Source organism: Peromyscus leucopus, chromosome 11, assembly GCF_004664715.2.
Source record: "Peromyscus leucopus breed LL Stock chromosome 11, UCI_PerLeu_2.1, whole genome shotgun sequence".
Lineage (NCBI taxonomy): Eukaryota > Metazoa > Chordata > Mammalia > Rodentia > Cricetidae > Peromyscus > Peromyscus leucopus.
The window spans coordinates 49,717,750-49,735,915 of NC_051072.1; the positions used below are offsets into that span (position 1 = coordinate 49,717,750).

Here is an 18,166-nt window from a genome sequence, read left to right on the forward strand (position 1 = left end):
GGCACTGGGGAGGCAGAGTGAGTCCCAGGTGGCCGGCCATCCTTGTCTAATTGGTGACAGACCTTGTTTCCTAAAGTGGACAGACAGTCCCTGAGGATGGCCTTCACACACAGAGAAAGGAGCTCTAGACACAAGGTACAGTCCTCAGACCTGAAGTGACTGAACTGGAGAGGGTAGCTTCAGGAGGGCTGCCGAGTTCTCGGTGATAGGTAGGATGGGGAAAGTGTCCCCAGGAGTGTCCACTGCTTGCCCACTGTTAAGTTCTGACGAGTCACACGTGTGGAGTGCCACAGGCAACGGGGTAGGGTGTGTGCTGGCCCTGGTCAGGCAGACCTTGGAATCCTGGCTTTTTGTTTATACTGTCTGTGGCTGGACACACTGCTTTCGTTCTCTTCCGTCCCATCCTCCTGGAAAGTAGAGATAATAATAGTATATATGCATGGAATTAAACACATTTAAACAGCAGTATAAAGCCTGGCACGTGGATTACTGTTATTACTCAGCTCTGTACAGACTTGGGGAGTCATAATTTGGTGTTGAGTAACTCCCTCTGTCCCATATAAATTAAACAGGCTGCATAACCTCTCCCAGCTTCTACCCCTATGTGGTGGATTAGTGCCTGTCTCCTCACACTGTGGTGAATTGGATAAGCGGGAGTCTAAGAAGTGCTTGTGTAGAGATCGGATTGAATTTGGGGGTCAGGCTTTTCTCCCTTGTCACTCAGTCACTGAGACACACCTTTTCATGTCGGTGGCATTTCTAGTGGTCAAAGGTCTTCTGCATGCTGAGAATACATTTATTTAAAGTTCTCTCTCTTCTGCCTATCTTCCAGCACTTTGGCACCAATTAAGTTTGTGCTGCTGGGAAATGAAGATTTTAACTTCTTAGCATGTTTCTTCCAAGTGGCTAATTGAACCATTTATCCTAAGCAGTCAACCAGTCAAGAGTGTTTTAAAACTCATGTGTCTAATACCATGTTAAATAGACTGTCTGGCTGGGAGTGTAGCTCAGTGGTTACAGTACTTGCCTAGGATGCTTGAGGCCCCAGGTTCAGCCTCCCTGACCTCCACCACTGCCCTCTTTGCTGCTTTCCAGTCTAATTGAGCTCAGTTCCTGAACTGGGTTAGATTCGTCCTGAGTTTGGCCTCACCCCCCCGCCCTTCCACCCAGTGGATGTTCTTTTTCCGTCCCATGGATATCTGTTTCCCCTTCCTCCTTGCTCATCATAGCATCCCCCTTCCCCTCCAGGGAAAAGCCAAAGTAAGAGACGTTTACTGCGGGAGTCTATGTCTTAAATTTTTATTCTGCAAATGATTCAGCACGACTCTTAAGCTCTGCTTTGATTCACATGCTTTTTAATGAAAGTAATACATGGTATGCATGTACAACAAGGGGACTTAGTGAAGACTTAGATCTAGAACATTTTTAACTCAGCGATGTCAAAATATCTCCCTTAGACTGATTTTTGAGGTCTGTTCGGATTTTTAACGTAGTAAAGAATGGCTTTACTTTTTCACCTCACACAGAGGCATACAGTATATTATTGTGTGGACTCGTGTGTTTTACAATTGGTTTCCCAGGTCACAGATTGAATTTCTGTTGGAAAGGGCAGCATATCAGGACCTGGACCCTGATTTGATACCAGAGTCCCTTCATGGGTGGTCTTTGTTTAATGTTTGGAGACAGGGATTTGAACTTGTGACCTCCTCCCTCTCCTCAGAACTGGGGTTACAGCACCACCACTCCAGTTTGGGTAGAGTCATAGCCTCGCCATCTCCTTGCTGAGTAACCTTAGGCAAGTGACTTCCCCGTGAGTCAATTTGCTTATCCGTTGCATGTGGTTACTATCAGTACCGTGTCATGAAGTTGTGAAATTTAATTAGTTATCATATGGAAGCACTTAGAAAACTGCTTGGCTCTCAAAAAAAATGTTAGCCACCGCTGTTATTGACACAGTACTCTATTGGGTTTTTGTTGTTTTAGATAGGCTAGCTTTGAACTCACTTGGTGCAGGCTCTGCCTCTGCCTCCTGAATGCTGGGAATAAAGACCAGTACCACCATGACCCACATGTATAGAACAGTGCTTAAGTCTTCTACAGTTCAAGGCCCAAACTTGAACTTCTAGTGGAACATGACTACCCTTCTGACACTGGAACTCCAGGTGAAGTTTGGACAGTTAGGTTTCCTGTGGCTTCTCCTGCTGTCAGCTGTGGCCTGAGGGGTTTGCAAAATCCCTGTGAACATTAGCCAAACAGCATGGAAGTCCAGAGCAGAAGATGGGCATCTTCTTGGTAGGAGGAGCTTTCCGTGAGTTTGCCTTTCCCCGCCTCACGACGCGGCTACAGGCCGTGGGTCCTTAAAGTCCCCCCTCCCCACCCCCCCACCACTGCCAGTCTCCACCCTCCTCACATTTGCTTTGGCTCTTGGTCTGTTAGATCTTAAGTGAAAAATCAGTTCTTGACGGAAGTTCTTTCCCGACCTCACAGCTGGATTAGTATTCTGCTGTCTTAGTCTCGTACTCTTTCCTTGCTGTAGACTTTCCTCACTGACTCGATGCTGCTGACGGGGAATGACGTCATGACTAAGAGATACTCTTCATTTATAGGGTAAGACAGAGTGGTGTTGGATGTTCACTGGGAAGAACTGCCCTAAGCCATCCTGTATGATTGTGAATGTTCTACTAGAACGTCTCATAGAGGTGAAACAAAAATGTGTTTATAGTTTTCAGAGACAATAGCCTTACTCTTATTTACATATACACATGGAACTCTTGGCAAGGTTATTATGTGTACACATAGACACATACTTTTCTAGGAGTAAAACTCAGTGTTGCAGTAGACACACACGTTCCAGTACACACACACACACACACACACACACACACACACACACACACACACACACACACTTTTCTAGGAGTAAAACTGCAGTGTTCCATCCACTAGGGTGATGATGCCATGTTTCCTTTGGAACGCTACCACTACCACACCTTATTTACCTTTGGGGAAGTCCTGTCACTGATGGCCACATGTATCACTTCATGGTGACGCAACATGTAGGTGGGAACTTGTGACTGTTTGGCAAACAGTTGTTTGCATTTTATTGAAATGGAGGAAGAGCTTTGAAGCGATGAGGGAAACATTTCTCTTTCCTAGCAGAATGTATTTGCCTGTTTCCCTTAGCACTCCTTAGTGGACAGTTTGTCCATCTCTCTCATTGAGAACTGTATTTTACTTACCTTTGAGTCTCCAGTGCTCACCATGCATGAGATAATTGCTCAACTTCATGTTTATTCAGTTGAATGAGTAGCAACACAGTAGTATCTAACAAATATTTGTTCACTCAACTTAATGCACCACATGGGTGCTCGGTGCCTGCAGAGGCCAGAAGAGGGCACTGGAGCCCGAGGGACTGGATTTACAGATGGTTTTGAACTGCCATGTGGGTGCTGGGATTCCATTCTTGTTCCTCTAGAAGAGCAGCCAGTGCTCTTAACCAGCCCTATTGGTTAACTTTTTTCCCCCCTTTTTTTGGGATTTTTTTGAGACAGAGTCTCACTATGTAGCTTGTCTTAGAACTCACTATATAGACCAGGCTGGCCTTGAACTCACAGAGATCCATCTGCTCTGCCTCCTGAATGCTGGGATTAAGGCGTGCTATGCCCGGCTATCTGTCTGTCTGTCTGTCTGTCTCTCTCTCTCTCTCTTTCTGTGTGTTGGGGTTTTGCCTTCATGTGTCAATGCACCACTGCATATGAGTGTTGCCTGTGGAGGCCAGAAGACATCAGATTTCTCCAGAACTGGAGGGACAGGCAGTTGTGAGCTGCCATGTGGGTGCTGGGAATGGCGCCTGGATATTTTGGAAGAGTAGCCAGTGCTCTTAACCACTGAGCCATCTCTCCAGCCCCTTGGTTAACTCTGATAACTACTTTTTTTCAAGTCGTTGAGAGTCTGTGCTGAGCATCATCTGTCTATAATCTAATTGAAGTTGGTATACTCCCATTCAGTAGTTGGGAAACTAAGGCTCCGAGGAGTGATTGACTTGCCTAGGTTTCCACAGCATCTTAGTCTTCCTCTCTCAACTAGTTGATTTGTTTATTCATGCTTTTTGGGACAGAGTCTCACTCTGAAGCCTTGACTGGCCTGGAACTCATATGCAAAGCAGACTAACCTTCAGACTGCTTGACTCTAGGTGGCTCTCCAAGAGCTGCCTTTTGGGTTTTTATTTACCATTGGATGTTACTTTTTTTGACACATTTAGGTGTGAGTCTTCAACTATGAAAAAAGTAAGTCATCCAGTAATTATTTAAATGTTAGAAGAAAATCTTTATTACTTTTGATATTCTATTGAATTAACATAAATGTTCTTTAAATAATAAGTGGTTTCTACCTCATGTAAAGCTGGTATGCTTGGTTATCTTGTTATCTAATTGACTCTGAAATGGCTCTGCCTACTCTGAGATATGACTTTGATTTGATCGCTGGTAAACTGAGGTAAGCTCTAGAGATGACAGTGGCAGCTGTGACCCAGTAATGAGAATGAACTTGACGCTGCGACTGCACACTAAGAATGGCTGAAGTGGAAAATTTTACCTGTTTATAATTGCAGTGGTATGCTTTATTATGTTTTGGCAGGTTCTAGTTAGGTAGCCTAGGCTGGCTTTGAACTCTTGATCCTTTTGACTAACCCTCCTGAGTGCTGAGATTATAGGCACAGGCCACCATGCTTTGCTTTGCCACACTTATTAAAAAGTGTTGTAAATCAAATATTTTTGAGAGCCTTTTGTTATAGATAACTTTGATATGGTATTGGAGATCACTTATCAGCGTTGTCTGGTCAAATTAGATATTAATTAGATTTTTTTTGGGGGGGGGGGATGTTTCCCTGTTTAGTGCTGACTGTGCTTGCTCTCACTCTGCAGACCAGGCTGGCCTCTAACTCAGAAGATCTGCCTGCCACTGCCTCCTTAGTGCTGAGATTCAAGTCATGTGCCACCAAACCCAGCTCAAATTAGGGTTTCTCTGTGTAGTTTTGGTGCCTTTCCTGGCTCTCGCTCTGTAGACCAGGCCAGCCTTGAACTCACAGAGATCCGACTGGCTCTGCCTCCCGAGTGCTGGGATTAAAGGCATGTGCCACTACCACTTGGCCAAATTAGATATTCTTTTTTTTTTTTTTTTTTTTTTTTTTGAGACAAGGTTTCTCTGTGTAGCTTTGCGCCTTTCCTGGAACTCACTCTGTAGCCCAGGCTGGCCTCTAACTCACAGAGATCTGCCTGGCTTTGCCTTCCAAGTGCTGGGAATAAAGGTATGCACGACCACCTCCCTGCTAGATATTCTTAATACTAAACTGTTTGGGAAAAAAAATAAAGAGCCATGCATAATGGAGCACATCTTTGAGCCCATCACTCAGGCAGAGAGAGGCAGGCAATCTTTGAGCCAGCCTGGTCTACATAGTGAGTTCTAGGACAGCCAGGCCTACATAGTGAGACCCTGACTCTAAATAAATAAATATCCTGTTTATTTGAATGAAGTGTGGTAATATTCTGATAATGTAGTACATCTTTTGGGAACCACCTTTAGAATGGGTGTGATGACTGCTTTTCTGACTGGGTGACTATTAGCCCCTGGATTTAGTTTTTCATTGAAGAGGCCCTGAGGGAATAAGTAGGCTATTTCATCAGGTGCTAACTACACGCACTGGCCTGGAGTTATGATTGGTGCTATATTATATATGAAAGGTTGTAGAGTTAGTACTAGCGTAGCATGGAGTATTATCTAACAAAGAAGGACTATATGCCTTAGTTATTTTTTTTTCTCGTTGTTGTGATACATTTTCTGATAGAAGCAATATAAAGAAGCAAAGTTGATTTGGTGGAGATAGTCTATTATGGCAGAAAGCCATCCATCATGGTGGGCAAGCATGTCGTCCTGTTGCTCCATAGACTAGGAACGTTCAAAGGAACAGGGAGCAGAGACTAAACAGGAGTCTAAAGGTGGGCGTAAAACCTCTATGCCCACCCCCCACCCCCCCAGTGACCCATTTCCTCCAGAGAAGTGATGCCTCCTAAAGACTTCCAGCACATTCCTCGATAGTATACCATCTGAAATCAAGGGTTCAGACACGTGAGCCTGGGGCCATGTCATATTTCAGCCATAACACTGTATGTAGTAACTGAGACTAGAGAACAGTGGAAAAATAGATCAAATTTAGTATCATTGTCTCAGAGGTAAGCTTGGTGGTGGGAAGAATCAACTTTACTTGTGTGACCATGTTATTTTAGTATAATGTAGTTCTTGCAATTTAATAAAAGCTTTTGAAGTTAGAAAAAAAGCATAGTTTATGATAGAAATTATACTAGGGCTTATTGTGCTAACCAGCATGAGAGACCTCCATCTTGACTGGGTGTGGATCGAGTAGTTGTGTTCACTTGTAGAAGTCCATCTGGTTATATGCTTACAATTTGTACTGTTTTGTGACTTTCAATTAAAAGTTTAAAAAATTTACAGCACAGCAATATAATGGAACACTATATGTTTTAAAATATTTTCTTAAATTAAGTAATATTTAAAGCCAGGGAAGAAATGAGAATTCCTATTACATAATGTAAAAAAAAAAAATACAATGTACGTATTGTAAAACATTACAGTATCAACAGATACTAGGAAAACTGGAATACAAACCTTACTACATCAGTATTTGTTATGTCCGGATGAGTTGTGGGTTGTGGGTTTGGTGTAGTTAGTTGTTTTTGTTGTTGCTGTTCCTTTGGAAGAACAATTGATTTTGTTTGCCCTGTTTAGGAAGCCAATGGAAGATGTTGAGCAATGTCATGTTACAGATAAGAAGCACAAAACAGTGAAGGAGAGAAGGGGAAAACATTTTTTAAAAATGAAGGAAAGGACAAGGTCAGTTAGAGGATTTTAGTACCATCGGGGAAAAATTAACCTGCTAGGACGTGGCTTTACTAACTAAAGTTGTTAAACCATTAATCTAGTAGTAGAGTCGATGAGAATCCTCTCCTTCACCAAGCCTTTCATAGGTTTGCTTATTAAAATTAATTAAGTTAATGCTTTAGTTTTATTGGTTTTGTTCGAGAATTTAATTGTAATGAAACTGTGCCATTGATAACAGTCGCCTCAGTTTGCTGTAGCAGATGCAGCTCACACTTTAATTCCCGGTCTCCACCGATTAACCTTTGCAGTGATGTGCTCAGCTTTAGTGAGGGCAAATAATACACCTCACTAGGTTTTAGAATCAAGTGGAGGGGTGACCGGTGAGAATACTTTACCAGAATTAAACACTACCCCATTGTAAACTACATGATTTTTCTTGTTTTTCCTTCTTCCCACAGCCCTTTGTGGAAGGCAGTTATTTTGTGATGGAATTTATTTCACTTACTGAGTTCCTAAGTTGAGGTGTATGAAAGGATGCATGTTTTCCATCGACGTTCTTCAAAGGTTGCATTTAATGTTTTTGAGGTGTGGTTATGATTGCAAAGCACCCTTAATATTTTATTTGAACGACTAATATAGTTTTTATATTAAGTTGAAGTGCAAGTGCTTTTCTTTTCACTGTTGAGCTGTCAGGGGAGTTACCGGCGTCTCCCCCAGTCCAGTCGCTGTCGTTATTCCACCACGCTTATTTAAAATAACGAGCCGAGTCCGATTTCTACAGGGGCTGCTTTCGCAAGGCTTGCTTTGGAGTAGCCTTCAGTGTACCTAGCCTGGCTGAATGAGTTGGGCTGGACTGAGAGCGCTCCGTGGCACTAGGACCCAGGGGGCTCCCGTGAGCGGATCTTGGGGCCAGATTGCAAATTCGCGGTGACTCAGTCTGGTCGGCTCCTGGCGCTCGAGGCGGCCGCGGCGGCACAGGCACAGCGGACGTTGGCGCGGAGCTGCGGAGCGGTCCGGCCGGGCATCGGGTCCGAGCCTCGGTTGGGGCCGGGGCTGGGCGGCGGCGGCGGCGGGCGGGTGCGCGCGTGGACGCGCGGCGGGCCTGTGCGCGGGACTAACATCTGCTCGTCTCTTCCTGTGTCTGGCTTTATTTGCAGCAAACCAAGATGGAGTATGAGTGGAAACCCGACGAGCAAGGGCTTCAGCAGATCCTGCAGCTGCTCAAGGAGTCCCAGTCTCCAGACACCACCATCCAGAGGACCGTGCAACAAGTATCCTTGCCGTGCGGGGCCTCGCGCCGCCGCCCGCCGCCCCTCCCGCCCGCCCGCCCGCGGCCCCCGCCCGGCCTCGCGCACGCGGCCGCAGCCCGCCAGGCCCGCCGCCGCCTCCGCCGCCGCCGCGTGGGGCTCGGCCGCTGCTTCCGGGCCGCCGCCGGGGAGGCCACACGTGCCGGGCCGCCACGTCCCCGCCGCCGAGCGGGAGCGGCCGGGCCCACACAATGCACGGCGGGGCGGGGGCGCCGGGCCTGCGCGGGGCTGAGCGGCGCGGCGCGGCGCGGCCGGGGGTGGAGCTGGCGCGGGGTTTGAACTGTCGGGAGGGCCCGGGGCTTTCTCCAGCCGCGCCCGAAAGCCTGGCGGCTCGGGAGTGCTCCCGTTACCACCTGTTGCAGGCTTCCCGGCGCTCCAGTGGGGTTTGCGGGGTAAAGCTTTGGCCCAAGGCTGGACTACAGTTACCCCAGGCAGGGCTTACTGTGTGCTGAGTGCCGGGGTAGCGGTCCTATTGCCACAGTTGCAGGGGGAAGGATAGTGCATTTACAGGTGTGCACGGGTGGAGAGCTCCCGCAGGCTCCAGAAAGAAGGAACTCCCAGATCTCAACCAGTTAACCCCTGTTAAGCCCAATCAAGTTAATTCTTTAAGAACTTAAGTCTCCAGTGTTCGCAGCAAATTCTCCTGTTACTGTTTTTAGTAAGCAGCAAAATCACCTAATGGGGAACTTAGTAAATAAAAGCTCCTGGTGTTCGAGCTTATTTCATTTTAAAACACCATAGAGGTGAAGATACTAGAGGATTTCAAAGAAGCACTGCGTTGCTGTAACCTCAGCTCTCCAGTAGATGACTGCTTATGACACGACCCGATTAAAAATGGATGGGATAGTGACTTAGATCTACTTGGATTGTTTCAAAAGACATTTTGTTTGAATGCCTTTGAGACTAGGGAAAATAGTAGTTTGGAGTATAGTGGAGCTTTTATCTGAACCACGATGTAGATTAAGTCTTAATTTGTGTTATCATTAGAAGTTGAAAAATGTCGGTATTGTTATACAAAATAATTGGTTTCTAAAATTAACCAAGTCCAGAATTGCATTGTAATTTCTGTAGGACTAAGTATTTTAATTTCTTGTTTTAAATACCTATTGTATACCAAGTATGGTGCTTGGACCAGTCCAGTAGTCAGTATACAGTTTATACTTTATATTCAGAGCGTATTATGTTCTCTGAGTAAGAACAAATTAATCAAGCATGGTCCTGCCACCTCTGTAACCCCAGCACTTGGGAGACTGAAGGGATTTTAGAGTGCTATCGGTGGCCTGTTCTTTCTGTCTGCTTAGCATAGAGATTTATTCTGTATAGGCTTGAGCACTTTCTGAAAGACTGTTACTTATACAGATACATGGATGTATATATGTGTGTGTTAAGTTGTATGGGAATAAGTCTTTTCAGAAAAATATAGATAAAATTTATTAACATCAGCACACTAAAACAAATAATCCTTGTTTTGCAGAAAGTAGTTAGATTTTGGAGTTTCACTAAGGTATATTTTGCTAGAATTTACATCCTGACCCTAGGCATTTTGAGGCCATTTCTGATGTGTAAAAAGCTTACTTAGTGTACTAGTGTATTGGATGATGGAGATTTCTGTGGTGAAAACACTTTAATCTCTCGGTGCAGTAGAACACTGTAGGCAAGCACATACGTCACTGTCACCTGCCAGTTTATGTCCTCACCTGTCCTCCTGGGATGGAAGAGAATTGATATGACTAACTTTGTAAAGAATTGGTGTGGAGACATGGCCACAAATGGCATTTGGTCCTTTTTAAATTCTAAAGAACTAATGAGTCAAAAAAAAAAAAGAAAGAAAGAAAGAAAAGAAAAGGCTATCTTGCTAATTTCCTCAAAAGCTCTTGAGCTCATTTATTTCTTTAGGATGTTTTCATTATTTTGTCTTTTGTGCTTAAATACTTACTAGGTTAGGATGTTTTAAAGTTATCAACTCTGTTTTTGAAAATGCATTGATTTATTGGGCGTGCATAAGCTTACCTTCACTTATGTCTCATTGAATATATTTGATGCAGTATTTTAGCCATAAGGAACTCAAAGGTTTTGTTTTTTTAACAAGTACTAGTGTGTCGTAAATACCATCAAGTTTGATTTAATAAGTAAATATTCTTAAAAAAAGTGGAAGCCTAAAAATACTGTAAAAAGGATTTTTGATTGTTAGATTTAAAAATGCTTAATTTCTTTCTTTGATTATACAGAGAAGTTTCCTTAACTACTGTTTGTTCTAGAAACTGGAACAACTCAATCAATATCCAGATTTTAACAACTACTTGATTTTTGTTCTTACAAAATTAAAATCTGAAGGTAAGTAGAGCTTGTGTAGCTAATTAACAAAAAGCATCTTTTATCACTATTAAGATCTACATACTGTGAATCATTAATTTCAAAGGATTTCATTTTGCCATCCCATTGATGGATGTCAGATGTCCCGCCTAGAGAGTTTTTACCATTCCAATATTTAGATGGGTAATAAGCATGCTCCTTCTGATTGGGTACTGATAAGTCCCTTCATTATTTGCAGTTGGGAAATGTGTTGTACAGTCTGTCTTGGTGTTTTGATTCATTGTTTGTATATGAGTATAGCAAAGGTTGACTTCTAATAGTATGCAGATTGAATGTAGGGTTTAAAAATTACCTGACTATAGGTGTATATTCATTATAGAAAAAATCCTGAAAACACTTCATCCAATTATTGTCTCTGAACTTTATTCTAATTTATAATTATATACTTTTTTAAAGTTATTAACAACTGGAGTCATTAACTATTACAGTTTTCCTTTTAAGTTATTCCTACATTACTTTAAAACTAACTAGTCTGTTTTTTAAATGACATGGTCTTTGACTGTTCCTAATACATGTCATATGTCCTTCTGGACTTTATTACACAAATTATTTGTTAGCACTGCTTCTTTGTCAGACAATTTACAGGCCGTGGGAAATAAATACGAATAAAACAAATACTGATCATTGCCCTCACTGAGCTCATATTATAGTGAGGCGTGTTCTTTATAACACTGAGTGTTGAATGTCCCTTCCTGGAACACTGCAGACACCTAGATAAGCATTGACCGTTTTCTGGCCTCTGAGTGAGGGCGCTGTCGCTTGTTTGGCAGTGGGTGTTTCAGAAACCATAGTCAAAACAGTGCTTGGGCTGTAGAGGAAGCTGTTGGACTCTGACACTAAGGCAGTTAGCCTGTCCTGCTTCTTTCAGCTGGAAATGCCTGATGGACACCCAGATCCTATAAGATCTCAGCTCTGGTTTCTAGCCCATTACGGAAGTAAAGATTTGATAATTCATTCACACTTTAGTGATTCTTTTGATTTGTTCTCAGATTTCCTAGTTACTTTTGTGGCTTTTGTGATTGAGGGACATAGTAAAAAAGTTAAAACTAAATCTAGGTTTTAAACTAGAAATTGCTTTAGTTAATTTTTAAAATCAGTGATTACTATTCTGCTTTGGTAAATACTTGGGAATATACTTTTTTTCTTAGTATAGAAAAATCAGTTTGTGATCAATAACCGCTTGGCTACAGGTGTAGAGGTGTAGTTCATTTGTAGAGCAGCAACCCCCACACCCCCTCCCACCCCCCTCAGTGCAGGGTTTCTCTGTGTAGCCCTGGCTGTTCTGGAAATCTGTAGACCAGGCTGGCCTCGAACTCAGATTCATCTGCCTCTGCCTCTGCCTCTGCCTCCTAAGTCCTGGGATTAAAGATGTGCTTCGCCTAGCTAAAACACACTTTTTTGTTGTTGTTGATGTTGTTTTGTTTTTCGAGACAGGGTTTCTCTGTGTAGCTTTGCGCCATTCCTGGAACTCACTTGGTAGCCCAGGCTGGCCTCGAACTCACAGAGATCCGCCTGGCTCTGCCTCCCGAGTGTTGGGATTAAAGGTGTGCACCACCACCGCCTGGCGTAAAACACACTTTTTTTTTTTTTTTTTTTTTTTTTAAGATTTATTTATTTATTTATTATGTATACAGCATGTATGACTGCAGGCCAGAAGAGGGCACCAGATCTCATTACAGGTGGTTGTGAGCCACCATGTGGTTGCTGGGAATTGAACTCAGGACCTCCGGAAGAACAGTCAGTGCTCTTAACCTCTGAGCCATCTCTCCAGCCCAAAACACACTTTTTTTAAAGAGCTAAAATATTTATAAATGAGATTCTGCTCTGTAATAATTTTATTTTAAGAATTTAACCTATTTGTGCTCTGTCCTCTATCCTTTCTTACTCTAATCACAAATGAGTTGTTGTAGTATTACATTTTTTTATTTGTTAAGAATTTCTTGGCATACAAAGATACTTTTAAGAAAATACATAATTCAAATAACAGGAAGAAATTAAATTTTAGAGACAGCTAACCCCCCCAACACACACACACACACACACACACACACACACACACACACACACACACACACACACATAGACCTATTAAATTATAAACCCACAAGATACTCACATTTTTTTTTTAATCTAAAGTTTATTTTGGCTATTTCTTAGGCACTCTCTTCAAAGGATATAGTGGGAGTTTTGTATTTGTGTAAAGAATACTTTTTTTTATTTCTTCTTTTGCCACTGATAAATTTATCTCCTTTCAGCCCAGAAGAATGCTATACCTACATTTTCTAAGAAAACCAGCTAGCCTCTACTGGCATTATGGCCACCCACTTTAGAGAAGGAACATAACTTTGTCTTTCAATGAAAATGCTTACTCTTTTTTTTAATGTGTAGCCCAGGCTGGCCTTGAACTTGTGATCCTCCTGGCTCCGCCTCCTTCAGCAAATACTACCGGCAGAAAATGCTTACTCTTTAAAAGATTTATTTTTATGTATGGAGTGTTTTGCCTGCATGTGTGTAGGTATACCACATGCATGTGGTGCTTCTAGAGATCAGAATCCCCCGAAACTGTAGTTACAGATGGTTGTGAGCCCCCATGTGGGTGCTGGGAAATGAGCACAGGTCCTCTTAAGGAGCAGCAGGTGCTCTTAACTGCCATCTCTCCAGCTCCATTATTTAGTAATTTTGTTGTTGAATCATTAAATAAAATTTTTGTTTGTTGAGCTTTCTTTTAAATTATTTGTTGTAGAGGTAGGGTCTCACTCTGTAGCCCTGGAACTCACTGTGTAGATCAGGCTGGCCTCGAACTCAGAAGAGGTGCCTCTGCCTCTATGGTGTTATCTGACCTGAGTAAGATGTTTAGGTTCAGAAGAGGCCTCGGAGATGAGCTAGTCTATTTCTTTACTTTACAGATGAGCAAATCAAGGCCTGATGGTGTAAAGTCCTATTTTAAAGGGTTGGAAGCAATTCATTGGTAGCTTTTTAAATGGAATTTGGACCCAGGAAGTATACTTTAAATGGTTTTGCCTTATGGTTTATTAAAACTCTCCATCTTGTCATACTTAATGTAAAAAACAATACATTTCCTATGAGTAAATAGATACCACTTAAACTAATTATTACTAAATTATTCAGCTGTGGTATTTTCCTTGAGAAAGTTAGATATCTGTTCATTTATTTCATATTACCTTTTCTTTTTGAAACTGGATCTAACTCTAGACAAAGATGATGTTCAGTGAAGTTTTAAACTTAGGATTTAATGTTTTAAGTCGCTCACTGAAGTGCATGCTAACTGGAAATGGAAAGGTGTTTTTAGGCGTTGCCGGAGTGCTCTCAGTTCATGCAGCTGTGGTGATGTGGATAGGCTGTGTGCCACGGAACTGCTTTAGTCCTGAAGATTTTCCTAGTCAGGATTGGGGTGCACCCTGACCGGAACAGTGAGTGACGGGAGCCAAACAGTTGTGCCGCGGTAGCATTTTAATGTGGGCTTTACCCCTTTTTCTTATTTGTGTGTGTTCCTGGCTGCCTGGGTCAGTGTACGCTGTGTATGTGTGGGTGCCTCGATATGTCTCCTGGAGATGGAGTTACAAGTGCTTGTGAGCCGTCCTATGTGACGAGTACCCGTTTTTTGTTTTTTGTTTTTGGTTTTTCGAGACAGGGTTTCTCTGTGTAGCTTTTCACCTTTTCCTGGATCTCAGCACTTGGATCCCAGCACTTGGGAGGCAGAGCCAGGCGGATCTGTGTGAGTTCGAGGCCAGCCTGGTCTCCATAGCGAGTTCCAGGAAAGGCACAAAGCTACACAGAGAAACCCTGTCTCAAAAAACAAAAAAAAAAAAAAAAAAATTGAATACAGTAATGCTTGTGCTAGTGTGGGTGCATTGTGAGCTTTTAGAAGAGGGTAGGTAGCCTGGTATCATCTGTTAGCATTAGCAGTGAATGAAGAGAAGTATGAGCCTCGAACGGCTGAGCTGTCTCTCTTACTCTATCTTGAACGTTTTTGAAAGTCAGTTTATTTTAAATGGTTTGGAAGATTTTTGCTTTACTGTTTCCTCCCAAATAGACAGGTTAAAAAGCATAGCAGTCGTGTTGTGTGAAAGTGATCCTATATATCTTATACATTTGCTCCCTCCCCACTTCTCCCACAACGTGGAAGAATTTTTGAGATTCTCAGGAGTCGTTTTCTTTCAAGGAGACTTTTAGCGTTATCTGAAACATTTCAGATTGCCATGCCTGAATAGTGACATCTGTGACATTGCAGTAATGCCACTAAGCATCTTAAAATGGACTAAACAGTGCCCTACTCCAAAGAATTACTCTGAAAATGTCAGTCGGGCCAAAGTTGAGAAACCCTGAACCATAAATCATAGAGCTGATTTTTGACAATTTGTGATTTTTAAAACAAACTATAATGAAAAGAAGTTGGAATGTTGGAATCAATCCTTGACTATAAATGCTTTTAAAGTGATTGCTATTGGTACATTTTGCAATAAGGATTCTTTTAGAACTCAGTACTGTTGCTGCTCCTTACAGATGAGCCCACAAGATCACTGAGCGGTCTGATCTTGAAGAACAATGTGAAGGCTCATTTCCAGAACTTCCCAAACGGTGTAACGGACTTTATCAAAAGTGAATGTCTAAATAATATTGGTGACTCCTCTCCACTGATCAGAGCCACTGTTGGTAAGTTCTGTTACAGAAAGTTTGTATCCGTTTTGGAATCTTTTAGGAATGGGATGCTCTTTTTGCAGGAATTTTTGTTTATGCGTTTTAAATCCTTATGTCATGTTCACCATTGCAGTCAAAGCTCTGCAACCCCGGGAAGCCAAGGCCGGTGGTGTTGGTGAATCAGTTGGTTAGAGTGGGGTATCAGGGCTGGAATTGGGATGCTGCCGTTTATGCAGGTTATGTGCACTGACATCCCTGTTGTCTGCAATGCCTTGGGTCATTTCTAGTGTCGCTCTGCAGGGACAGAAAGCCTTGTTTCATAGCAACAATAAGTATAGGATTCTAAAGTTTTACTATTGAACTCTAGTTTTACTGGCCGCCTTTGTGTCTGCTCCAACAGCAGGGTTTGGTTTCTTTGCTTTTTAAGTCTTTTCCGTGTTCAGCTTGGTTTCAGCGATTGAAAAACCATTTATGTAGTAGTAAATTAAGATAATTCTAATAGCTGGCATGAGTCACTTTGGGAGCACACCACTGACCGTTCGGTCTGTACACATGTCGGCGGCTCACCACAGAAGTGGCAGCTGCGTGTACTTCATAGAAACCTCCACTGCCGCCGCCTGCCGTGGGTGTAAGAAGCTGTCTTTGACCAGGACCTGGAATGCTGTTGATCTAGCAGGTTGTTTAAATGAACGTCTGTGAAATAGACTCATTTAGTGTTTCTTGTTCTCGGGGGCCCTTAGGTTTATAGTTTGTCTTTTAGGTTTGAGAAGTACTGTTTGTGTTTGTGAGGCTCTTAACTCTCACCAGACATTTCCGTGTTAGAGAGTACCATTATTCTGACTTCGGTTTAAGGAGTATGGTCCATTTGTAATTTGGGGTACAGACTAAGGCTCCGTAGGTCATTCTCATGTGCATCACCAGCTCTTGGCAGTGGTTAAAAAGAGTGGAGCATGCGGTGATTTCTATGTAAAACCTCGGAAGGAAATCCATATACATGTAGTAAAATGGGATTTCAGAAGAAAAGCAGGTTAGTTGGAAGGAAAGGGTGAGATCCAGAAATTCAGTGTGAGATTGTTGGTTCCCTAAGCTCTCGTATCATAACCCTGCCTTTAGTATGTAGTCCAGACTGTAGAATTTGGTATACTAACCTTGGAAGGTTGGAAGTACTGGGGCAGAAGAGTTGCCTTTCAGTGAGTGAAGACTGGATTTCCTTTGCCAACAGCTTTTGACAGTGTTTGGGACCAGGGTTTATTTTAGGATTGATCCCGTGAGGTTCTAGGAATTGAACCCATGGCCTTAGATGCGATAGCCACACACTGCCCTGAGCCTTGTCAAGCTTAGAATTAATTAAATATTACCTTTTGTTTTCTTATTTCAGAATAGAAATACTGTTGATGTCTGTTAATCTGTATTTCTTGATATCATTTCATAAAGTATGTCTGGTTCTTGGGTTTTAGGTCTAGTTTTTATTATGTACTTTGGTATTCAGATTGTGAAAGGCCATTGAAGTTTTTTGCTGCAATCAACAGTTTTTTCATCTAACTTCAGGTGTAACTGCAGTATGTTTCCAAGTGATGTCTAGAATATGATAAAGTAATTATGAGTTCAAAGGTGGGTGTGGGTAGAATAGCTAAGGCAATGATTGGCATGTGTTAAAGACTATGGCAGAAATGGTAATGCGTACGTTTAATTTAGTTCATTGTATTTCTTTACTTTTACAGCTTAAATATTCTTGGGGTTTTGGAATGTTTACATAACGTTTTGTCAGTTGGGCAACCCTTACCAGAATTCACAATGCTATGAAATCTGAGTGTTCTGAGGTAGTCTCACTCCACCTCTGGCTGGCATGGAACTAACTCACTAGATCTCCTTATTTTTGCCCCCTGACTGCTGAGATTGAAGGTGTGGGCCACACCTGGCTAAAAATTTTCAATAATTTAAAAATCTGAAACATTAACTACATAAAGCTATCAACTTGAAATAGATTAGCCAGTTAAATTATCTGCTTTGTGTTATTAATTAAAAATAAAAGACCAGTGAGTGGCGCTTAAAAACATGCAGAGATTTACAGCTGCTCGTGGTGCTGAGGATGAGGATGAGAGATGGTTCAGTCCTCGGCCCAAATAACACAGCTCTGCCACCCTCTCTAAGTTCAGGACACATCACAGGAGAAGCGGGTAGGAAGAAGGGAAGCACTGGAAGCTAGTGAGAAGGGCTTTGAAATGCCATCTTCTGGGCATAGATGGACATCGAATTCACCTGTCCTGGGCCTGCACTAGACTGGCCCTGTGAACAGTTCGTCTTGGGGTCTTGGGTGGAGGAGGGAGGGGTTCATGAGGTCCTACTACCTGCTGGCTTCTGAAGGACTCTGGGAGAGGCGTAGTCATTGTCCTCATTGGTGTGAGCGCTGGTGAATCCACCAAGCTCCAGTGAATAATCTCAAAGGATGGATCGAAAAACAAAGCCCTGAATGTGGAGAAGGAATTGTAGGAAGAAAGAGGGTGTTGAAGAGAATGAGCAATAAGAGGGTGAGGGTGCCAGTAACTAGGGTGTATGAATTGTAAAGAACAACTTTAATAAAAAGAAAAAACCTTCCTCCATTCTCCTCCTGTTTTGTTGGAGAATAAAGGAAGCAGAAGAGTAGGAGGGACTTGAAGAGAGAAGTTACTGGGCGGAACACAGTGTTACAATCACTTAATTGTCCACCGTCCCATGAAGCATTGCCTAGAATTGGGATTTCCTTTTTTATTTGTTTGTTTTCTCAAGTTTTTTTTGCTTCAGGAAAATAAATATGAGCATGTTGTAAAACATCGGTTTCCAAGAAATCTGGGAAAAATTTTTATTATTTCTTAAATTAGTTAATCTTAGTTCACATGAGAAAAGATTTAAAGTACTTTTGGGAACATGTTTTGTAAGTAAAATAGTTTATCTGA

General features: G+C 42.4%; 1 protein-coding gene across 3 annotated transcripts in view; it reads left to right on the top strand.

Moving 5' to 3' along the window:
• Tnpo1 (transportin 1) overlaps positions 1-18,166 on the top strand; it is an 85,674-nt gene that overhangs the window by 24,425 nt on the left and 43,083 nt on the right. For 2 of the 3 annotated variants that reach the window (XM_028871709.1, XM_028871711.2), the window contains exons 2-4: positions 8,052-8,165; positions 10,460-10,535; positions 15,099-15,248. In XM_028871709.1, coding sequence (XP_028727542.1) covers positions 8,052-8,165; positions 10,460-10,535; positions 15,099-15,248 — 340 coding nt within the window. Of the gene's footprint in view, positions 1-7,701; positions 7,923-8,051; positions 8,166-10,459; positions 10,536-15,098; positions 15,249-18,166 lie in introns of those variants that run through there. The other variant, XM_028871710.2, reaches the window with a different exon arrangement.